This window comes from Pleurotus ostreatus (genome assembly GCF_014466165.1).
Source record: "Pleurotus ostreatus strain PC9 chromosome Unknown scaffold_3, whole genome shotgun sequence".
Lineage (NCBI taxonomy): Eukaryota > Fungi > Basidiomycota > Agaricomycetes > Agaricales > Pleurotaceae > Pleurotus > Pleurotus ostreatus.
This window is the reverse complement of record NW_023503158.1, coordinates 2,862,019-2,884,599: the sequence shown is the minus strand read 5'-3', so window position 1 is coordinate 2,884,599 and position 22,581 is coordinate 2,862,019. Positions and strand designations below refer to the sequence as shown.

Sequence of the window (22,581 nt, the reverse complement as noted above, 5' to 3'; positions counted from 1 at the left end):
GGTTTCGACGGAGTAGCGGTTCATCGAATGGGGCGCAGCGCTTACAGCATAGGGGACCCGAGCGGCTTCAACCCGATGAGATATCTTCCGTTGCAGCATGTGGAACGCAACCATGAGAAGTGCGTAGAGAGGCTCACTGATCTTGGTACGATTTTTACGATGTCCTGTGACAGTAGACACTCAGTACGGATTTTCGCTGGTTTTTGCCCTCGAGAAAATAACGGTAATGCAAAAATGCAAGTCAAAGGTTTTATAGGGTTAGCTCCTATCTACCCCTATCTACCTATTGTCTTTGCGTTTCTGGGTCTGAGACTGTAACCGGGCGTGGACCGCTGCTGGGACCTCTGGACTTCGATGGTTCTGTCTCATTTATGACTTGTTCTGAACTATATCGTTACCGCTGGCACCCAATATCAATGCCTACACTGCGCAGGCCGCGGACACGCGCTGCAAAGGTTCCCATAAGAGTCGCCGACCATACCGTGATGCCACTCCCAGTCGACTGTACAGCATTGCCTGCCAAAATGCTCCCCTCGGGGACAATGCGGACGCGCGCTGTAGCCACTCTGGGAGACCTTAAAGGGACGGACTAGCAGGCGTTTTAATCCATCAATCCCATCGATTTTCCTCGACTTCCACTGGTTTGCCTCCATGTCGAACTCATTATCTACACACCACTATCCCACTATGGCCGAAGCAAATTATGGCTTCGAAATGGCTGTCAGTGGCGAGCTTGACTCCAACCTGCCTGCATTCCTGGACGCAGACAACTTTGACGAAGGGGACATAAAATTTCCTCGCAGCCCCATGGAGCCCCGGATTCCGTATGAAGAGATCAAGTGGTTCGAGGTTGCTACTAATGTCAACACATCTACTAGGCGTGACTATGATCTACCCGCTCGGCCACACTTTCGCCTTCAAAATGCTGGTGAACCACCCAACCAACTTTTTCCTCCCGCTTTACTACAAGATCAACGTCTATGGCCGTCCGAGAACCCTGCTTCGTCTGGCTCGTCTGGTTCTTCTACTACGGACATAAGGCCCTCACTATCGCGATTTCGCCCTCCCTCAGCTTACTCTGACCGGCGCTTTCTCTCAACTACGGAACTTGGTTCCTGCCAGCGCCCGTCCAGACCGCGAACGAAGGTTGAACAGGGCGCAGGGGAGGGAGCCCGCAGCCATACGCATCAAGACTTGCAAACACTGCGGCGGCGTGTATGTTTGGGGGTCCCGACGCCTGCACGACAAGTCACATTGTATGGCTTTCGAAAAGGAGAATATTGACCCTAATTGAACTCCATCTGCCTCGAGGAGGAGGTCCTTGTTACTAGATCTCATTCGAGATTAATTTGTCTGTTACTTCCAGGAAACTCATCATGTTTACCCTTCTACACCCCAAACCAGCGCCAACCTTTAAATTGTATTATTTGTGTAGATGATATTTATGACCCGTCTCCTATGTTTATGTACAATTTCCGTGGCAATCGAGCGATCTGTGTCCTTTCCGGAAACCCAGACCTCGGCAGTGACATCACCCGCGTATGATGTAGTTGACTAGAAGCAGGTCAAGCGGATCGGCAACCTCCGTCCTACCTCCAGGTTCCTCTTAAAGCTAATGCAGGCGATTCAACGACCTCATCTTTCTCATTCTTCCCCACCATCACCGCCCACCTCTCAACTCAGTCTTCATCGAAATGTCCGCCTCAGGTAAATTGGTCACCTCCAAGTTCGCCCGCCCGACGCGCTTTATTAATTTCGTTACGGTGACTGCGTGCTGTCGCAGAACTCCGCGACGACACCAACTTGAATGACGGACCGCCAGTCAGAGAAGCTGCTCGCAAAGCCAACGAGCGTATTAAGGAAACGCGTGATTTGCTCTACGGCGAAGGCGGCACAGTGCAAGACGCCAGTGACGCGGACGGCGACCGCCTCGTTGATGAGGAGGCTTATGCAAGTATGCGGTGTCATTCTTTCCACTGTTTGACACGTCCAATCTAATAGCATGACTGCCTAGGTAACATAAAGGGAGACTATGGTGAGTACACCGAACACTGCTTCGATCGATACATAACGCTGAAATATTCACTGCAGGCCAACAAGTTAGCGAAGACGGACCAAAGAACACATCCAACGTAATTGGCGGCTACAAAGCAACCATTGCCAGTAAGCGTTGAGGTCGTGTAAGGATTATCGTCTTGTTGACACTTATGAATAGATCCCAAAGTCTCTGAGGAGGCGAAAGATAATGCGAGAAGCATTTTGAAAGAGGAATATGACGTAGAAGTGTAGAGGAAATATTGCGCACCAAATAATATGCAGGGTGTACGTTCTGATTGGAAACTGGAAGAAGCTTGTGCATCAAACTGAGAAGTAAACACCTTAAGTAAGTAAGGTCTTGACAGTCACTTATGTGTATTGAAAAACAAGCAAGAAAGTTTATGAGTGTACAGTATCGTGATAAATTACAAACTACAATGTGGGGTCGAAAGCTGAACGATAGCAAGGAAATAATAAAATAAATAACACCGCAAATCATCCCTTCTTCGTGTTCCTCCTCCCGGCTTTCCTTCTCCTGTTGAACGCTGGGACGGCAGTAAGCACACCATCCTGATCCTCTTCGCCCTGTCCACCGCCGCCTGCCGTCGGTATTTCTGGTGAGGACGCGGAGGCTGTTTGAGGGGTGTTGACGTTATCCGGATTGGGCGATGTGGGATTAGAGGTGGCCCCGCCAAAGTTATTGGAGCCTTCACCCTGGTCACCGACTTGAGTCGCAGGTGCATCGCCATCACCTTGTCTGCCTTGGCTATTGTTCGGTTCAGTATCTTCTCCTGCAGCCTGAGCACTGATAGCGGCATCAGTGGCAGAGTTGGTCGAGGTGGTCGCATCAGGCTGGTTGGACGCTTCAGCATTGTCACCAGTAGCCTCGCCGCCGTGTGGTACCTCGGTGCCTTCAGTCGCATCCTCCGCGGTACCACCAGCAGTGGAGGTGGCCGTATTGGTTGGATCGGATGCTTCTGCATTATTACTAGTAGCTTGACCCTCGTTCGGCTCCGAAGCGTCGCCTTCAGCCTTATCACCGGTAGTGGCATCTCCAGAGGATGTCATTATATCGGGTGGATCCGCATTGTTCCCAGACGTTCCGGAAGTCGTTGCATCCTCTGTCTTGTCCTCCGTGCCTTCGTTGGAGTTCTCGGGGACATCTACAGCTGCATTCTCTCCGCCATCCTCCTGGTGTTCTTCGCCGCTGTTTCCCGCATGACCCACGTGGGGCTCGGTGCTGCCCGCTCCCTCCCCTACTGGGTCTGCATCTTTGCTGGTGTCAGCGTCGGCCGGCTTGACTGGGTCTGCACCCGTGCTGGTAACCCCACTTGGCGTGCCCTTGTCTTTGTCCTTCTCTATTTCTGCGACCACATCCTGTGCAACAGGCGCAGGAGAACTTTGAGCTGGGTCCTGTGAAGCGGGTGTTGGGGCGTTGGCTTTCGTGCCCCAAGGTCCTTTCGGTGCTGGAGAGCCGCTGGCTGGCGGCGACGCGGCTGGAGGAGACTTCTTCCCCCATGCAGCCTTTGGAGCAGGTGCTGCTACCTTAGGCTTCTCCTCTGCCTTAGCCTTCCCAGCCAGTTTCTTGGAATTCTGACGTATCTTGTCCATCTTCGCCTGGTCTTCTTCCTTTTCTAGGACCTTCGCCGAATTGGGGCGAGGGGGTGGGTCTTTCTCGGTCAGATCCTTCCTCCCGTTCGTCCCATCCATCGAAAAGCGCTTCCGGGCGCTACCACGGATGTTGGTCATTTTCTTCTGATCGTGTGGGTCGACTAGGGCCATCAACGGGGTTCCTGTTCGTCTAATGGACGGCCCAAGAATTGAACCATCGACCTCGCCTTCCGCGTCAGCCCCCAGCAAGTTTGGATCAGGGGGTGGTGAGTTCGTCCGTGCCCCGGCCCCTTCTACCCACGGAGACGTTTTCTTGTTATCGAGGGGTGGCGTCCCATCCCATTTCTCAAATCCATCGTGCTGGGTAGGGAAGCCATAGCCGTGTCCATAGCCGAGTCCGGACGTAGAAGCAGATGTATCCGGCATAGGAAATGAGGGTCCCAAGGGGGCCCCCTGGTCGAAGGTGGCATACCTTGGAGGGAGGTCAGCGGGCGTGCGCCCATCATGAGTCTGGAAGGGGTCCTCCCCATCTTCAAAGCCGAGTAAATCAGCGTCCCTTTGATTGGAGGATGATGCCTCGCCAAGGGGAGATTGCCCAGCTGTTTCCTCCAGTGCCGGGCTGTTGGCGTCAGAGTCACTGAATCGGAGGTCGTCGTGTTGTGAATATGGCTCTGGGTCGTCCGGAGGAAAGTTTAGACTTGTAGTGTTGACGGTGTATGCTTCTCGAGTTGAGTATAGTATATCAGTGTCGTTTCTCGTAGGGACCATCGTAAAGAGCCCGCCAGGCATAGTGATACCACCCTCTTCGAAATAGTACGGAATCTTTACCTCCGGAACCGATGGTTTCTGTTCTACGACGGCAGCAACTCTCGGCGCATCTGCTCCTACAAGCTCCCAATCTTCTAACTCTTCTCCCGTTTCGTCGAAGGACGGACGATACCCACCATCCGCAACAGGCGTGTCCCATAGTGGGCATGAACACGTTTTCCATGGCTCTCCGCATCCATAGCAAAACATCGTGCCGCACCGGCACTTTACCCGCATGCACCCCTCCGTAAGCTCTATCATATGACCGCAATCCGGGGCGGGACAACGTTGCCAACCTTGCTCCTCACTTGTCCTCAATAGCTGTTGCTCTCCATCTAGCTCGGGTTCATCGGGTTCATCAAGATGTTCCGACGTTGGCTCTGGCTCTGGCTCCGGTGTTTCGTCGATCAAGTGGGACGTAAATGCACCAGAGTGCTGTCGCTTGTGCGGTTTTGGTGGCGGTCCAACGAAAATGCGCTCTGCCAACCACAGGACGCCGTCTACCAATCCCGGCCGACGTGACCTGGACATTTGAACATGAGAGCAAATCCAACATAACCGCGGCGAAAGGACTGACTCGGTTTCATCAGGAACATACAAGTGATGGAAAGAGCTGCAACATAATTTGTTTCGCCGTCTTTGAAGTAGGAAACTGTCTGGGGCGTACCTCTTCTCCTTCGCCAGCCGAGTGTTTGTTAGTCTGTCAAATCTCCGCACCAGCTCCAAGTCATCCAGAGGCTCGTCGTCTGTCGGCCGTGGTTGGAATGCGGTGAGCGTTGATTTCGCGCGGGCGTGACGCGAAGGCCTCGAGGGGGACGTGGCGGAGGTTGAGGACATGGGCAATGGGCGGCGATTGGCAATTTCCCACAGTCGAGCGAGCGCCACACACGCTAAGACGCATAACGCCCGACGCTAGTGATACATGCGACACTGGGTACACGGTAATCAACCCGCTAACTATGCTTTGACTTGGGCACCATGGAATTGCTATCTCATTACAAGTCCTCGCGAAAACCATATTGCGTAGTACTAAATACTGAGATATGTTTCTCTCACGCAGCGCTAGTCACAGCGCTGCTATCAACACCCGTCGCAAATCTGAGACGTGTAATTCGATGGCGGGTATTGGAGTCTAGTATAGAGTTGACGCCGCTGAGGTCTCTCTGCGCGCTTTGTCGAAGATTGAGTAGCATTCGCGTGGACAGCACAGAGTGGACGGCGGCTTGTATCCTATAATAATTCCGCCGAAGTAGTGGTAAGTGACGGGGACGCGAGCTGAAGTACTGCACGACATACGGAGTAAGGAAATTAACGTATTCCGGCTTGTGGGCGGAGAGGTGAACATTCATATGGGCCTAAAAGAAATATCGGGATAGACCCACGGGCTGCGTTATATCGAAGATCATGTTGGCAGTGGAAATCGCTGTGAATTAGCCCTCTGTAAATTACCCTCCCCTCAGGAAAAAGTGCCCGTACCAAGCATAGCAGCGAAGTATATAACACCTGGCATAAACGTAGGATGAACTCGGCGTAGGGCGTAGATAATGGCTTACCATCCCTATAAAAAGTATACATCATCGAGGAGAAACGTACGCTGTGATCTAAGAACGTAAACTAGAAAACTCTCAACAGACAAGTCTTTCGAACACCTACGAAAGGATTTGTACCAAATGATAGCCATCAATAAGAAAACAACTATAGAGTCATTGGTTAGAACCAGGCAAAATTATCCTATTGTGACGGGGCGACTCACTTGCTCCATGCAGCACTAACATGATGTACGAGGAATATAACGATTTACCATTTTCGTTGACAATCAAGCATCCTGGATACGAGAGTGATTCAATCGATGTAGAGTCCGAAACATCTTCAATCTTGAGTATCAGTAACTGCTGAAGACGATAGTGATGGTGCGCACATGTCTCGCTTTGCACTGCTTTTACAAGGCTGACTAGTGTAATTGTTACACCACCAGCGATTACGAAGGCAAAATAGGCAGTCAACCAAATCTTTCTCTGCCATAGCGCCCATACCCGAATGGCTAGTATAACTGTGTCTTGTTAATGAATCCATCAAAGGTGATGATGTGAACACAGTAAAGGTACCCACCCTCCGCAATCGACACGGCGAACATCTGGGTATCTGCGAGATCCCAGTTGTCAACCATCTAAGAATTGTGATATGTCTGTCACGCACAGGAGGATATTGAAGACAGTACACGACACTCTGCGGTAGACACAATGTGGCCAGGGGCCCCTAGATCAAGTGGATTAGCACTTTCTTGCAGGAACAATTCACGAAATATAAGAAACAACGTACTATACAATTCCAGAACTGAGATGACCAATAACGGGTATCTCGACAGCAAGTACAGCACTTTCCCGACACCCCATTTGATGTGCCATACATATTGAACCTCGCTTGCCAGCATCAACAAGTACTCATATATCTAACATAGGCGTCGAGTCAGGCAGACCAACTAATTGACACGAACTACTTACGAGGAAGACGGCGCTTGTAACTTGTATTGGCAGTGTTCGTAAACGGGTTTACTTCCTCGATGTCAATATGAACTGACCTGAGATATACTGTCCGATATACTGTTTAGGTGCGACACAATGGGACGAAGCAGACAAGTTCTCACCGTGCGTATTTTCAACTCTTGAAGACTTCCGGCAATGATAGGACTGACGGAGTCGAACATGTGGGGGGGCTGGGGGTGTCAGTAGGAGAGAAAGTGGAAGCAGTAGAGTACAACCTAACCAGGAGCAGCAGCGTGAGGAATAAGAGTTCTTATCAAGACGGCATGTAGGTTCCCTGGGGAAGCCAAATCATAGCGCAAGACAATGATAAACAACGAGTCTTGAACAGCAACAGTTGGTGGTTGTGTGTGTTTGTGGTCAAAGCAGCAGGCTTCCATGTGAGAGAATGATCACGAAGTTCGAACAGAAGATATCAACACTTGTTGGCGTTGATAACGCTGCTCAGTATGCCACGAGGACTGGAATCAGCTATGAATGAATTACTATCCATCAGAAGCACACAGCAATCAGCGACATATCACCATTGTAAAGTGTGGAGACCCAAAGGGGGACCACTCAGTTCCGATCTGTGTATGGCTCAGAAACTTGACAAGAAACTGTCAATAAGAGATGATCAAAGGGTATTTGTTTGAATGGTGAACACGAAAGGCATCTTGGCGCTGGGCACCAATAATTTGTTTATCTTATCATTGCCATATCTAGCTACCCCTGATTACTAGTTATCCAAATATAGCATGTGTACGTGATAGCGCGACTGCACTCCCTCAGTTTTGAAGCTATCAAAAATCGGTCTGGGGATCATTTTCTCCTTGCTACATAGTGTATTTTACCCAGAGGAATAGTGAGTTGAGTTGCATTTGATGTCGTCATTTTTCTTGCTCCAACTTAGCCTTGACTTGAAGCGCACCATAGCAGTTCCTCAAGCAGTACCCGTACTGCTGTCAGTATCCGTAGCAAATCTGAGACCTGTGATATTGTGTCTTCTGTGGTAGGTGCTTGGATCTGCGACGGAGTTGACGTCGCTGATATCTCTCTGTGCGCTATGTCGCAGGTTTAGAAGCATTCGCGTTGACAGCACGGAATGCAGCGAGGTTTGTGCCCTACAAATGTTGCGAGGTAATGAGTGGGCAATGCATGGATGCAATTGAACACTTCAATACATACGAGAGAAGTAGGTTGGCGTATTCAAGCTGGTGCGCGGAGAGGTCAGCGTGCATAAAAAACAAAACCATAGAACGTCGCACTCACAGGCTGAGTCAGGCTAACAGTCGTATTGATAATAGACGTTGCTATAGATATACTCGTGTGAGTATCTCCCAGGTCTACGCAGATGAAGAAACCCTATACCAAGCAAAGCTGCGAAGTATAGAAGACCTGAATGAAAGGCAGGATGTCAGCATTTGCGAGAATATCATGATGTCCGAGGGCCACTTACCATCCTTGTAAAAGGTGTGCATCATTGAAGAGTTCTGTACGAAGCCGTGACATAGATCTAGGATACACGTTAAAGTTAGCCAGGAGGCCATTGTTCAGAAGGAACTCACAACGTCGAGATCTGATACCATCGATAATCATTAACAAGAAGGCGGCTGAATTCAAAAGCTCTCGCAAGGCTCCCTGTCACGTAGAGTATTGTTCACTGACCTGTCCCATTCACCATTATTATTATGTACAAGACGATGGACATTCTGCGTCCTTTGCCGACATTCAAGCACGCCGGGTACGAGAGAGATACCACCCTATAGTTAGAAATGACTAGGTTCATGATTGTCAGAGGGGCGAGGGATGAGGCCCAGAGACGTACCATCTACACCACGTAGTGCTCCTTCAGCGACAATTCCTGCAGTTATCATGCCAGCGATCAGAATGGAGCCAAGAACAGCTATCACCCAAATTCTTCGCTGCCACAGGGCCCATACGCGAATTATCAGGATGACTACAATGACCATTAATCGAGCGTGCAACAGACACACTGGAACTCCTGACCCTCTGAGATCATCGTAGCAAACGCCATAGTGTCTGGGGTACCTAGTTGTCAACTAAGCATCCGTATGCACACTATCAAGACGCACGATAAATGAGAGTGTATAGCACACGGCACTCCTTTTCGGATGCGACATGACTAGTCATCCCTGATGTTAGATATAATCAGTGCGTTGATAAAATGTCCTTGATCAGGAGTGTGGAACAACGTACGATGCAAGTCCACAAGGGAAACCAATAACAGTGGATATCTTGATAGCAGGTACAACACTTTTCCGACACCCCATTTGACTTGCCACACATACTGAACTTCGGTCGGCAACATCAACAAATAATCATACGACTAGGAGACACTGTCAGCCTGGCTAAGTGAATCGGCATAAACAACAACGTACAAGGAAGGTGGCGCTTGCGACTTGGAAGAGATCAGTGTGATTTATTTGGTGTGCCGGTGAACTGACCAGAGAAATACTAGCCGATGAACAGTTCATTAGGTGCCTGTAAAGTTCGAGTGAGTATTTGCTCACCGTGCTGGTCTTCATGCCCAGAAGAACTTGTATGTCAATAACAGCAACAATATGGGCCATAGGTTATGCAGAGGAGGAAGAGCCTGGGAGGATTAACAGAATGGACGACACTTACGCTGCATTCGATATATACCTGCGTTAGGCTCTTTGGGACGGTGGCGAAGAGTGCAAGCTCGAGCGCCCTTCAAACAAACCTGACATATGAACTAGAACTTTAAGTTGAGTAGCTGACATGGCAAGATCTTATTCGCTTGCGGGGAGCGAACGCTAAGACTGTCGTGTTGTGTTCGACTTGCTAACTAGCACACAATGTCCCACAGTGGAGACCTTGTTTCGGTTGTTGAGGGCCATCCGCTATGTAGGGGGAGGTTATTTGGCCTGCATCAATATTTGCACCACCTCCGCGAGGACACCCTTCAATTGCGACGCATCCAAAAGTGTTCGAGATCAATTTTCGTCAACTCAAACACCTTTCGACGACACATCGATAGCTTGCTGTAATGATGGGGTCATACCGACGATCTTCTCACCGAAGTCAAAGTTAGTATGCAGATGTCGGGATAGAAAAGGTCAGAACATACCAGGAGGTGCAATTGACATTGTGCTTAGCCGTTCAGCCAAACGGTAGCGCAGTCTGAGGTGTTTCCGCCTGCTGCGTTCCACCAGCGCTGCTAGCCGCAGGACCCTGCGGATCACTTGGAGTGGGTGGCGGCAGCGGTGCGTGGAAGTGAGTCAAGAAAGCCCTCCAGAAGCATATCTTGAATCGGTGGGAGTCTGCAACTGCCTTTCGCCCGGCTGAACCACACGAATCCCACTCGGCCTCATCGATTGCTGAACTAGTTGCGCGTTCTGCTTCTGCTACGCGGAGAAACATGCCAACATCTCAGCGAGTTGAGTGCAAAACGTGACCTCCGTATCAGTTTGGAGAAAACAAATGGTTTGAATCGACCATCCACCTTCTCGGGTCTGAGTTGGGACTGTGAGGCGATCACCAGCAGTGGTTCGACATTTCTCTCTGTAATGGAACTCTACTACTTACCATATTCGCTTCTAGTAGGACGTACGTTCAAATCCATGGGAAAGTCGAAGCATCTCGATTCTCGGGCGTCACAGAATCGGGAGCCCACTTGTTCTCACTACCCGACATGTCTGAAAAAGCCTTCAGAATCTCCGTTCAGGAGGACAAGCTTCAGCAGCTGAAGGACAAGCTAGCTCTGACTGTGTTCCCGGACGAACTTGAAGATGCTGAATGGGACTACGGCGTACCTTTGGCGGATATGAAGCGGTTGGTGGCACGTTGGAGAGAGGGATACGACTGGAAGAAGCATGAATCTGAGCTGAACAACGAGCTCCCCCAGTTTACAAGAGACATAGATGTGGATGGATTCGGGACACTGAACATCCATTATGTGCATCAACGCAGCCTGGTGGAGGACGCAATACCTCTTCTATTCGTCCACGGATGTACGTGTCTATACTTGATCCTATATCCACACAGTTCTCGACGGAGAAACACTGCACAGGGCCAGGCAGTTTCATCGAAGCTCGCAAGATTCTCCCACTTCTAACCGCTTCGTCGCCCGACCACCCAAGTTTTCACGTCGTTGCATTGAGCCTACCTGGTTACGGATTCTCCGAGGCACCTCGAAACAAGGGGTTCAGTATTGTTCAGTGCGCAGAGGTACGCTTTTGCCTTAACTTGAATTGGCTTTCATTCAAGCCTTGGTTCAACTAGGTTGGGCATAAACTCATGCTTAGCCTTGGATACAGCGAGTACGGTGAATATTTTTGCTCAAACGCACAAATCATCGTATTCATTACTTGTGATCAGTAACGCAAGGGGGAGATTGGGGTTATGTGGTATGTCTGCACATGTTTGAGACATACCAACATCCAACTCAACGCATCAACAGATTACACGAAAAATTGCTGCCCTGTATGGAGGGAAGCACGCTAAAGCCTGGCATACCAACTTCCCACTGTTCGTGCATTGTACTCGTTCGTAACCGTCAACCTAACGTTTTCGCCCCAACAGCGGCGCCTTTCCGCACCCTGTCCATCGTCCATGGCTGTTCCTGACTTACCTTGTATCACGCTTGACTCCGAAAGAAAAGGCTGGCCTGGCACGCGCTGAATATTTTCAAAAGAAAGGCACTGGATATGGGAGGCAGCAGGGTACCAGGCCTCAAACCCTTGGGTACAGTTTAGCCGATTCACCCGCAGGATTGCTCGCATGGATATACGAGAAATTACGCGAATGGACAGATGAGTACCCTTGGGAAGATGACGAAGGTCCGTACCTATTACGAAGTCTTAAACGGCCTTTATCTCACGATCGACTGGTTTAGTTTTGACATGGGTATCTATCTATTGGTTCTCAAGGGCCGGACCTGCAGCGTCGTTGAGGATATACAAAGAATCCGCTGATTCAGGGGATTTGTCCATGGACTTTCGCAGGCCAAAAGAATTGCCAGCCATTCCCCTCGGTTACTCCCTGTTCCCCAAGGAACTTATCCCCCTCCCTAAAGCGTATGTATATGTTTCATCTCCTCGGAACAACAACTCAATGATCAGCTACCCTTAACAGTTGGGCAAGGTATACTGGCAACACAGTGTTTGAAGCTGAACACGATAAAGGGGGTCATTTTGCTGCCCACGAAGTGCCAGAGCTGTTGGTTGGTGATTTGAGGAGTATGTTCGGAAAGGGTGGACCATCATTCGGCGTTGTCAATGGACGAACTGGATACGTGTAATTGGAGATGCTTAGGTCAGTCACCAATGTTTCCGGGTATACGCTAATCTCATCACCCATTCAGCTGGTTTGTATTGATATCGGAGAAATGTTCTCTTTCTTGTTTACTTGTACCACTAACAATGAATCGTACTTCAGCTTCCCTACCGCCTATGTCAAGTCATTTGTCGAATCAACATCATGAAACTTGATCTGCTCGATACTGTTGCATTTCCGATTGACCGCTTTTGCTGTCTATCCTATGTGAGGAGCAAGGAAACGACGCCTACACGGAGGAGTCGGGGACTGTGAGTGAATGTTAATGGATTTGGTGAGTAACCCTCGGATCTGTTGGAAGTTTTCGTTTGTTGATCCCTCCATACTCAATGTTGCATTACAGTCACACACCGGGGACAAAACCTTAATGCACCGGGTATGGAGTGCGACCTTCAGGATTGTAATCATTTGGAGCATAGGAGATCAATGTCCATTTCCTTGATAGAACGGCCCCGATGGCTTCGACGTGACTCTGACATTTATTACCAGTGTTTCACAGCGTTGTGCTGTTGCATTTTATGTCAGGCGCCATGACTACCAACCGACGAACGAGACTGCGTGCTCTATGTCCAATACAAAAGTCGCGTCAGCTCCGCTATCCTCCTCTGCGTCAAGTACCCTCGTTCCAAGCTAATACGTCTACATGTCCGCTCCGACTGATCTTATTGACGTTGAAGTTCTTCAAGGCTTGAAGATCATCACAGTACGGACTTGCTTATTTCGCTGCGCGTACAGCACCTTGATAATATCGAACAGTACATCGTAGGTCAGTCTGGTGACTTCGACGGTCCCGATACGTGTGAAATTAAACTCTTCCCGTCAAGTCTCAAGCATCACCTTTCTTGTACGTCGACATGTGCATTGGCTCGCTTGGCTTGACTCCACGATATGTTATAGATTTATGACTATTTGTTGATGATCCCAAGCGAAATTCGATTCGTTTGGCGAGCCAGCTGGGGTACTGGGAAAGTTTTGTACTTGTTGTCCAGATACCCCATGTTGGTCGTTGCACCGCTAAGAATCCATTGTATGTTTTCTTTTTTGACGCTGCGAAGAAGCTAATCTCCCTTCAGTAACAATTAGCCACATTGTATTCAAAACAGAGTGCCGTGCACTATACCCTTTAGCTGGCTGTGAGCTTTGACATTTCCAATCAAAATTTCAATATTATCGTTGACCACTCCATGTCATAGACATCATGACCTTCGCCGTCATGATTTCAGAAAGTAGAGAAGTTTTATCCTTTTTGCTACATTGGTTGACGGTACCTAGGTATCCTAGCGGTTCGTATCTGGGCGCTGTGGCACCGAAACATATGGCTGGCAGTTGCTTTTGCTTTCATGGCTGTTGCTAGTGTGATAGCTGTGTTATTTAGTATCCGAACATCAGCACATGGCGTGACATGTACGTGCCCCTCCCTATGATGTTTTAATCGATTTTAATCTACCAACACACCTTCAGTTGTTTCGGACCATCCAGTTATGTCGCTCTCCTATCCGGCCTGTATGGCGGTCGGGCAAGACCGTACAACATCAATCATATCGCTCGTGTTATTAATCGGAAACGGGACAGGTCAGTCGCATTTAGCAAGGCTCAGAGTATATTCAATTCCCCTTTTCGAATTGATGATCTACATCTAGGCGTTTTCCTGTTGATGGTTATTGTCGCGGTCAGATCTCAGAGTAAGCATTCTCAAACAAATTACTTGCTGCCGAACTCAGCTTAGATACCTAGTCAAAGGCATACCCTCCTCATCAATGATGTATACCTTTTATAAGGACGGTAGGTTATTGCCATCACTGTATTCAAATCGCTTAATACCCTCCGGCCCTACTAGGTGTTGTATACTTTACCGCTTTGCTTGGTATGTCTCCTTTTATGAATTGCGGCGGAACCCCTACAGTGAGGCGATTTCCAGCGCTATCCATTGTCAATCTCATTGTCAGCCTGACCCAGCCTGTAAGCGTGCCCGTACTTCTTTTGGTTTGTGTACTAATCTCTACATCCAAAGCCTCAATTCTCCAATCCGCTTCTTTCGTATGTTCTGGCCGCTCACTGGAGTGCGCGTTGCTGATCATCTTGGGGCTTGCAGAACACAGTCAGCTCTGCATTCTGTACTTTCCACGCGGATGCTCCTCAATCTCCGACAGAGCGGACAGAGAGACTCCGTTGGTGTCAACTCCATCTTGGACCCTGACATCTCCAGTCAAGTAAGCAGTATTTCGGGTTTGAGGTTTGCGGCGGGTGTAAATGACGAGGATAGCATTGCTTGAGTAATGTCAGAATCAGTTTATTGAATGTCAAAGTTAGTATCGGACGCGCGGGTCGCGGGGCTGTACACCACTTGTATCCCAGGTCTCTCTATGATCTGTCTAAAATGGGGATAAGGGGCATCCTGTACTACGTGGTTGGGAAAACCAGCCGATATCAAAAGATGGTAGCTCGATGGTAAGTGCTAACTTTTAGTGAGGACTTTGATCTAGTCTACTCAGAGCCATGCTTACCATGCAGTCGAAATCCAGAAACAAGGCAACAAAGTATACGTCATTTCGATCTGCTAGCATTCTCGGGTTTCATGCTGCATTCGTCTCGTTTCCGCGATCCTTGACATTCTGGGTAAGGCCGTGCACAGTTGTAACATCGACGCTGCCGACGCTGGATTCTGTCGAACGTTTTTATCCGGAAGATACTTGTGGATCCGGAGGGGTCGAGGGCTAGCGACCTCGTCGAGGATTGTTCGACTTTGGGGTCCTGTGGCGTAATAGGGATGGAGGAGTCCCATGTGTGGATAGATGGACCGTTTCCGGTCCCTATGCTTCCTGAGTACGGCATGGGTATTGGGAGCGGCATTGCCAGTTGGTGTGGAAGTGGACGAGCTGTTGGAGTGGGGAGGGCATATCCCAGAGAAGCCATGTTCGAAGGATAGTGGAAGTTGAAAGGATGTAGGTAATTATACGGAATATAGTGTTCAGGCGAGGGATACTGCGGTAGCCTCTGCACAAGTCCAGGTATAGGTATACCTAACTGATAAAGGGCATGTTTGACAGCCACTTTGAATTCTGGGTCTGTGGCTGAGACAGGATGTGCTGGCGTCGCAGAGGACCTAGTAATGCTGCCGGGAGTCGGAGACGACGTACAAGCAGCATCGATTTCCATGGTATCTTCATCCGGGTCTAGCGCTTCGGCGTCAGCTGCAGTGGATGTCGCGAGTTCTCTCAAAAGGGTTTCTGTTTTGAACTTGGCGGGTGCCAACTTGAAGTCGGGATCGGGGCACTTATTGGGCGCAATCGTCGGTGGCTCGTCCCCAAGCTGACTTTCGGCAACTGATAGAGACATCCAAGAGTGAATGAGGAGCAGTCCAAATTGGAGAGCATCCCTTGAACAAGAGGAGGCACGAAAATGGGCATCGGCTTCAGAACATCTTTTGAGGCTCTGGGGCGCGAGGAAATTTAATGAAACGTTGACACACGGCGTCATGTTTAGGATCTGCAGAAAAATAATCAGAATGCTAGGTTATATTGAGTCCGTTGGCCGTATTAACCTGGTAGGCGCATCCGGCCGGGATCAAGACGACATCACGTTCGTGTTGATCAAATGTAAATGGGACAATTCCGAGTTCACGGAGTTCAGCTAAATCGATTGGTGACAGATATACGTGATAGTCGTTGAGCGAGGGTGTGACCTCCGGGTTGTCGAGGTTCGGTTGCAATCGATCGCAAATGAAGTCAATTAGTTTCTCGGTGTATTCGCTTGGGAAGATGAGCCATCGGGCTTTTCCTGGCGTTGGCATGATATACACCGTGTCAAAGATCTCCATGCGCAAACGGGTATTCCCATGTGAACTTTCGTCTTGTCGACTGATCATCCCAGCGTTATAAACAGGTCCTATCGAGCCGAGAACAAATCGTGATCAGTGTACGTGTGTTTATGAAGTGTAGAGCAAATAGTCACCGAAGTAAGGAGTATGCTGGTAATTACTTGAATACAAAGTAGTGACATTCAAAGGGCCGTCCTCGCTGGTGTACTTGGGTACCGGGAGACAGGACTGGAGGTCCCTTGACAATATTGACGCTCCCCGTTCAGAGGTTGCCCTCTTTGGATAGTCCTGAATTGATCACAATATTAAACAACTGGTTCAATGCTGGTAATGACTGACTTTGAGTTTCAACACTGGAGCACCAAGCGCTAGATGTGAAGGATTGGCCAACTCTTTTAGGAAGAGATCAACAGTGGTTGTCTTGGCGTATTGTGGATTCTCGCAGTCTAGTACCTCGCATGCATCCTCGCCAAGGACACTAGCAAGACCAGGCAGGGACCATGGACCATGTAAGTTGGCATAGGATCGCACAACGATTGGGAGGGCGAGTGACCAAAATGAATCGAATTGCGCATAAGAGCATTCTTCCCGAAGAACAGGCGTTGCTCGCGATTCGGGGTCTAGGGCTTCCTGGATGAGGGGTTCGACGTTAGATACTTCTGTAGCGTCGTCTCTAGATTTTGGAGGCCGTGATGATATGACGATATCTAGCTCCATGGATAAGTCACAAAGATCCTCCGAAGTTACTGTTGATAATAGCAATTCTCCAGCACGACAGCACTTCTGACGCGAAGGCCTGCAAGTGATGCATGAGTAGCGACCACATCGGCTGCAAAGCCAAAACACGAATTGTAATGTCCACTTGCACGTATCTCGAGTATCAACTTAGCAAGGGGGGAGTCGTAGTATAAGTATGCTCACCGCATTTATCTTGAGAGGACGGGGACTTTGTGGTGGGGCAAACTATTTCTTCGTATGATTTGATCAAGGCGAGACTTTGCGCGACAACTGGAAGCAAAAGTGGAGCAATGTATGACTTGTAGGATAAGTAAGGAGAGCTAGACGCGCACTTGGATGATATACGTACCCTAAGCAATGTAATGTCGTGCCTTGTAATCTTCGGGACGAAAGGTCGCGTATATACATAATCACTATCCGCGCCGGGCACGAACCGAGTATATCGACCCCCAAGGAAGTCAACTTCCAGTGTTTCCGTGCAGACGCGACGGATTCCTATATATTTGAGCTCTCTGTTCAGCACACCCCCCGTCGAAGAAATCTGATCCACGGAGTACTCGCCTTTGAACCTGCACACTTCTTCGCAGGTGGCTAGATCATTTGTGGCCGATTTCTGACAATCACGACAAAGCCTGATTGGTGTAAAAGACTTTCTTCCTTTACGATCCTGAATGGCATCGCTGTTCCTGAACGAGACGCAGTCGGATCCCTGTACCAAATACGACATGTACGAGGAAGAGGACGCGTGTCAAGAGGAGAAATGAAGCTTGCCTCATTGCGCGACGCCACCACGTGACATGAAACCTCTTGGTGCTGAACCACGATGTTTTCAGGGTATGAAATCGAATCTATCGTGTTCAGAACGCGCTATCGGTGGCTCATTCTCAACTGCCAGAAGTAACAACGGCGAGTCTTCTCTCTACCAACGTTATACTCATATTGACGATACTAGGAATCGATAGCGACCGTTTAGATAAAGGTATGACATATTTCAAGCTCATATATCCATAGGGTACATATGCATATGGTTACAAAAATATCCTGCTACTCTCCTTTGGGCGCCGTGGATCAAACAATAGAGTCCTGCGACCAAAAATGCTAAGTATCTGTGCAACTTTGATGAGACCTAAGAACTCACTTTGGCCCGTATCTGCAAGGAGCTCTTCTGCTTTCGTGTATCACTTCTCTTTGCGCCGGTCGTTGGCGTTTCCTTATCGGCTATCGAGTGTATCATCGCTTTAGGAATGAGTGGTGGTAGCTCAGGCAGCGACTGAAGCCATCCTCGCGGGCGCTGAGCTGTGCTACTTCTTGACTTGGATGCCGGGTCATGAATATTGTGCTTAGCCGTCGAGCCAAGGGGTAGCGCAGCCTGGGATGTTTCCGCCTGCTGCGTTCCACCAGTGTTGCTGGCTGGAGTGGGTGGTTGAACGGCTACACGCGGCGGAGCGGTGCGTGGAAGTGAGTCAAGAAAGCCCTCCGGAAGCATATTTCGAATCGGTGGGAGAGTCTGCGTCTGCCTTGCACTCGGCTGAACCACACGAATCCCACTCGGCCTCATCGACTGCTGGGCTAGTTCCGCCTTCTGCTTCTGCCGCGCGGAGAAACGTGCCAGCATCCCAGCGAGTTGAGTGCGAAACGTGACCTTCGTATTAGTTTGTAGAAAACCAATGGTTTGGATTGACCATCCACATTCTCGGGTCCGAGTTGGGACTGTGACGCAGTTACCGACGGCCATCACTGCGAGACCTTCGATCATCATATGCCGGACTCGGGGACAGAGAACCTTCGGACGGCTGGGGCCAGCAGCGCTAGTCTGAGAAAGCTCGACACTGAAGGTCGTAGAGGCGGCACTTGGACTCTCGGTCGCGGTGGCGCCGGCGGCGGGAGTGGCGAGTGGGGTTTGCGATGAGGAAGCCTCGGGTTCTTCTATGACATCAAATGACTTCTTCTGAGTATCATATGCGAGGAAGACGACTTTGTCTTGGTGTGACATGGTGCTAAGAAGTGATTTCTATGGGCGGATAAACTGAGGGAATGTCAACGAATCTGTTCCTTTATATACAAAACCACAATCTTTATCCTTTTTTTCGGTCAAAGCGATGACAGGGGTGGTCACTGGCCAAAGCAACACGTATTATTGTCTCGAATGTAGGGGCGTTTCAGCTATGAATATCAGGTTGTCTCACTGACATATACAGCGCAACCCAACGAGAGTAGACAAGAGCCTGTCGTTGGTCGACCATCGCTCCTTGACTTCAGTATTGATCATGTGACACCCCTGTTATTGTGAGGAGTTTGAAGTTCGTTGCTAACGACGACTTCGCTAGTGCATTCTTTTCTGGGAGATGCTGGGGGTTGATGCGTTGTGGTGCATAGGCCTCTAGAGAAGGCTCTTGTTGGCATCAATCTATTATCTACTTCGGATTCTCACCCGACACAACCCTAGGAGTGCATTACTTCCAGAAACAAAGCCAGGTGACAATGTTGTCCGCACTTGGATAGCGATCTCGATTGCTACATGGCTTTCAGCGTCCGCTAAGCGGCTCCGTGGAAATTTACCAAGGCGAAACGAGGTAATCGACCAGTAAATGGAAAGCGAATATTCAAAACTACTACACACACGGGAACAGGATGTCGTATCACACACATGAAGTGTACAACGATTATAAACGAAGTGTTCTCAGAAGTCTTTGGCAAATGAATGATGGGGGTTAGAGTGAACGTCCATAGATTTAGGCGGTCGGTTGCTCGGGGGCAGGAATGACTTCACTGGCAACGTGGCTTCCTTCGCCTGAGGTTGGCGACGGGACTGCCTGTGCCTTCGCCACGGCCGCGGGGCCAGATGTGTTGGCGAGCATACTGCACACGAACACGCCAATTAGCATTACACCGATAAAAGCCAAGTAATGTGATAGACATACTTGTTGATCGCAGCTTGGTTGACAGGAGGCGAAGCTCCCGTCCCGATGATCGTCTTGTGTCCAAAGCTGGGTACACCTTCGTTCGTAACCACGTACACGAATGCAGGTCCGGGAGGATAGATACGACCGTTAGCAGGCGCAGTAACACGGAGAGACCTCCTGTCTGGGGAAAGAGTGGCTTGCAGTTGAACGAGTCGCTGGTCCATGTGAACACCGTGTGTCGCGAATCCCAGGTCGATAATGTTTACTAACGTTTGATGAGCATAAGCATATGGTCCAGTGGAATGGAAGTAACAACGCACCAACAACACTGGTAGCTGTCGATGGAAGCACTACGTTAAGAGTGAAAGAAGTGCCAAAGTTGACCGTAGCAGGAAGCCCGGTATAGGTTGGGCGGGGTCGGAACATGTAGGGCGGAGAGAAAAATTCCATCCTGATATCTGCCTGTCAATCGTGTTCGCCTCGTCCGCAAACTGCCAACCTACCTGTATTCCGTAGGGTACTTAGCAGTAGAGAAGTCGTCATTAGGATTGGATCCAGCTACGAGCGCCAAGACATCAACAAAAGTACAGATGCACTCAAAAGTCGGTATTTGACTCACCAACCAATATAGTACCGTTGGGAGTGAGCGAAGAGGTCGAGTGGTACATTCTGGGGATGGTTGATGCAGGGATACCGTCGGACGAGAATCTTTGTCCAGCCGGCGCGTTGGGATCGTACACAACTGGAGTGAGAGTTGGGTTGTCTGCATTGCTTTGGCCGATTTGGTCGCCGACCTATCGCACTCTGCGTCAGTGACCTTCTCTTGGCCCTACCTCTATCACTATTACTCACGTTACCGTATCCAGCCACACCAGTCCTCGCACCATTGACCAACAGCACGCGACCATCGGGCAACAGAACCAATTCGACGAAAATCCGGGTTTGGGGCATCCTCTCTACCTTCCATCCAGCGGCTATACCAGCGGTCGTCAACACCAATCGGGCGCATTGATCTGACGCGGGCGTCTGAGATGACAATGTGCTGGGATTGACGCGGTCTGAAACTGTCGATCCACCGCAAATCATGATTTCCGGGGTAAAGTTGTTCGCGGGTGTAAGGGGGAGGAGAACGGCGCCTGCGGAGAAAGGAGAGCTGATGCGTACACCATTGGGGATTCCGGGGAGACGGGTCTCAGTGTTTGTCTTCCAGTCAAGGATCATTGCTTGCTGGTTGGCTGAGACGAAGATTCGGCCGTCGGGAAGAACGTGCATGTTTGGGAAATGGTTGCCGTTGAGTGTGTCGACCATGAACTGGCTAGGAATCCGGAGACCGTTGAAGCCTATATTGACCGTTATGTAGGCTAGTAGAGTTGTCGAGCAATTCACTGACCGTTTATATTTTTGGGCGGGAAGAATTCATAAGTAGGGTTATTGACACCGGCACCATTGATAAACCTATCGCCATAGGGAGTTGTGAATATTGCGTTATAGCTGGATTGTCGTATACATACCCTCCAGATACGGAGCCCCTGTAGCTGATGATCAGTAACCATTCAAGAAAGGAAAGACGCCACACTTACCCTAGAATCATGACAGAGCCATCTTCAAGCCTGGCCTGTACGTATAAATATATGTCAGGGCTCCGTTCAATCCTCAGGAAACGAGAGAAGACCACGTACGGAAGAAGGATACCAACGATTTGAAGTGAGACGAATGCGCCGAGTGTTCTCCATAATATCACAGGTTCCATCATCGCATGGGTTAAACATGCGAAGACCTTGCAAACCATTGGCACCTAAATATCGTTCATGAAATTATGTTTGAAGGCAACATGGGACAAGTGGTGACTTACCAGCACCAACCATTGGGTTGCCACCCGAGTTGATGAATGTGCCGTTGCCGAGGAAGCTTCCAGTAGCGCACCAGGTGTTGGTGATTGGATTAAGAGGGCGGACAGTTCTCGAGGGTAGGTCAATCTCCGCAGCCCAGGCGGCGTGTCCATTCACCATCAACGGGTTGCGCTCTCTGAGACATAATGAGAGTCTGGTCCACTCGCAGATGGCTGAGCGCGAAGATCTCACACTTTATCAAAGATGATGGCCTTGGTTTCGGAAACGATGACCATTTGTTGGGCACTGACACCAGTGGTGCTGATGGACGGCGACACCATTAGCTGCGAGGCGACGGTGCATGCATGCATATCTTACCCTTCCTGGACGAGACCCCATGTACCTGAGACAAAAGCTCGGGGAGTCAAACCAGAAGAGCGAGGAAGGCCAGGCGCTGCGAGGACTAGTAGGGAAAAAAGGAATGTGGGTGCGAGCAACGAAACTGAAAGCTTCATGGCTACGCGAAACAAAGGAAAGACTGTGGGTAGGGTAGAGAGATGCAGAATACAGAAGGCTGAGAGTGGGCTGCACCTCCAATACCTGCTTTATACGCAGTCAGGGAAGCAATCAGCCCAATGTAGCACGAGTCTCGTCGAGATCTTACTCACCACTTACGTTGCCGGCGTCCCAAGCCCTACTATGAAGTGGAGTCACTGAACGATGACTGATGACAATATGTCAGAAATTTGACGAGAAGAGGTCAGTTATTGACTGCACCACGCGGCGTACATGCCCCATACGGGAGGTAAGCGCATTATCTTCGAAGAAAGTGATGAACCGAAATAACGCGTTGAATCACACCAATGGATATGGATCATGCACATCACGCAGCGCCTCGCCCATATCGTTGATGAGGCAAAATGTCTGTTTACCTCTAGCCTTGGATTTCGGCATGCCGAGGTAATATGAAAGTTTGGAGCATCGCTAAGAAACAGAGC

General features: G+C 49.6%; 8 protein-coding genes across 8 annotated transcripts; 3 read left to right on the top strand and 5 right to left on the bottom strand.

Annotated features, from left to right (window-relative positions):
- Positions 1-687: 687 nt before the first annotated feature.
- PC9H_005586 (uncharacterized protein) lies at positions 688-1,294 on the top strand (the record flags this gene model as incomplete). Its single annotated transcript, XM_036775150.1, has 2 exons — positions 688-1,018; positions 1,041-1,294. 2 exons carry the CDS (start codon positions 688-690, stop codon positions 1,292-1,294), a joined length of 585 nt encoding a protein of 194 aa, XP_036633652.1.
- A 400-nt stretch (positions 1,295-1,694) lies between these two features.
- On the top strand, positions 1,695-2,289 carry PC9H_005585 (uncharacterized protein; the record flags this gene model as incomplete). The annotated part of the gene is made up of 5 exons (XM_036775149.1): positions 1,695-1,707; positions 1,784-1,954; positions 2,015-2,035; positions 2,092-2,163; positions 2,216-2,289. The coding sequence occupies 5 exons, from the start codon at positions 1,695-1,697 to the stop codon at positions 2,287-2,289; spliced, it is 351 nt and encodes a 116-aa protein (XP_036633651.1).
- A 243-nt stretch (positions 2,290-2,532) lies between these two features.
- Positions 2,533-5,292, bottom strand: PC9H_005584 (uncharacterized protein; the record flags this gene model as incomplete). Its single annotated transcript, XM_036775148.1, has 3 exons — positions 2,533-4,978; positions 5,033-5,068; positions 5,123-5,292. The coding sequence occupies 3 exons, from the start codon at positions 5,290-5,292 to the stop codon at positions 2,533-2,535; spliced, it is 2,652 nt and encodes an 883-aa protein (XP_036633650.1).
- Positions 5,293-7,917: 2,625 nt separating this feature from the next.
- Positions 7,918-9,568, bottom strand: PC9H_005583 (uncharacterized protein; the record flags this gene model as incomplete). The annotated part of the gene is made up of 12 exons (XM_036775147.1): positions 7,918-8,098; positions 8,163-8,188; positions 8,247-8,287; positions 8,346-8,372; positions 8,434-8,490; positions 8,543-8,587; positions 8,643-8,753; positions 8,803-8,934; positions 8,985-9,017; positions 9,071-9,130; positions 9,195-9,324; positions 9,509-9,568. The coding sequence occupies 12 exons, from the start codon at positions 9,566-9,568 to the stop codon at positions 7,918-7,920; spliced, it is 903 nt and encodes a 300-aa protein (XP_036633649.1).
- Positions 9,569-10,653: 1,085 nt separating this feature from the next.
- On the top strand, positions 10,654-12,261 carry PC9H_005582 (uncharacterized protein; the record flags this gene model as incomplete). Its single annotated transcript, XM_036775146.1, has 8 exons — positions 10,654-10,972; positions 11,032-11,189; positions 11,244-11,286; positions 11,340-11,368; positions 11,422-11,489; positions 11,544-11,800; positions 11,857-12,037; positions 12,096-12,261. 8 exons carry the CDS (start codon positions 10,654-10,656, stop codon positions 12,259-12,261), a joined length of 1,221 nt encoding a protein of 406 aa, XP_036633648.1.
- A 2,579-nt stretch (positions 12,262-14,840) lies between these two features.
- PC9H_005581 (uncharacterized protein) lies at positions 14,841-16,830 on the bottom strand (the record flags this gene model as incomplete). Its single annotated transcript, XM_036775145.1, has 4 exons — positions 14,841-15,782; positions 15,838-16,181; positions 16,248-16,401; positions 16,453-16,830. The coding sequence occupies 4 exons, from the start codon at positions 16,828-16,830 to the stop codon at positions 14,841-14,843; spliced, it is 1,818 nt and encodes a 605-aa protein (XP_036633647.1).
- Positions 16,831-17,977: 1,147 nt separating this feature from the next.
- PC9H_005580 (uncharacterized protein) lies at positions 17,978-18,844 on the bottom strand (the record flags this gene model as incomplete). Its single annotated transcript, XM_036775144.1, has 1 exon — positions 17,978-18,844. The coding sequence occupies one exon, from the start codon at positions 18,842-18,844 to the stop codon at positions 17,978-17,980; it is 867 nt and encodes a 288-aa protein (XP_036633646.1).
- Positions 18,845-19,583: 739 nt separating this feature from the next.
- PC9H_005579 (uncharacterized protein) lies at positions 19,584-22,098 on the bottom strand (the record flags this gene model as incomplete). The annotated part of the gene is made up of 13 exons (XM_036775143.1): positions 19,584-19,710; positions 19,773-20,019; positions 20,075-20,205; positions 20,258-20,312; positions 20,374-20,548; positions 20,607-21,094; positions 21,145-21,209; positions 21,266-21,283; positions 21,335-21,369; positions 21,434-21,549; positions 21,607-21,779; positions 21,836-21,904; positions 21,962-22,098. The coding sequence occupies 13 exons, from the start codon at positions 22,096-22,098 to the stop codon at positions 19,584-19,586; spliced, it is 1,836 nt and encodes a 611-aa protein (XP_036633645.1).
- Positions 22,099-22,581: the final 483 nt, after the last annotated feature.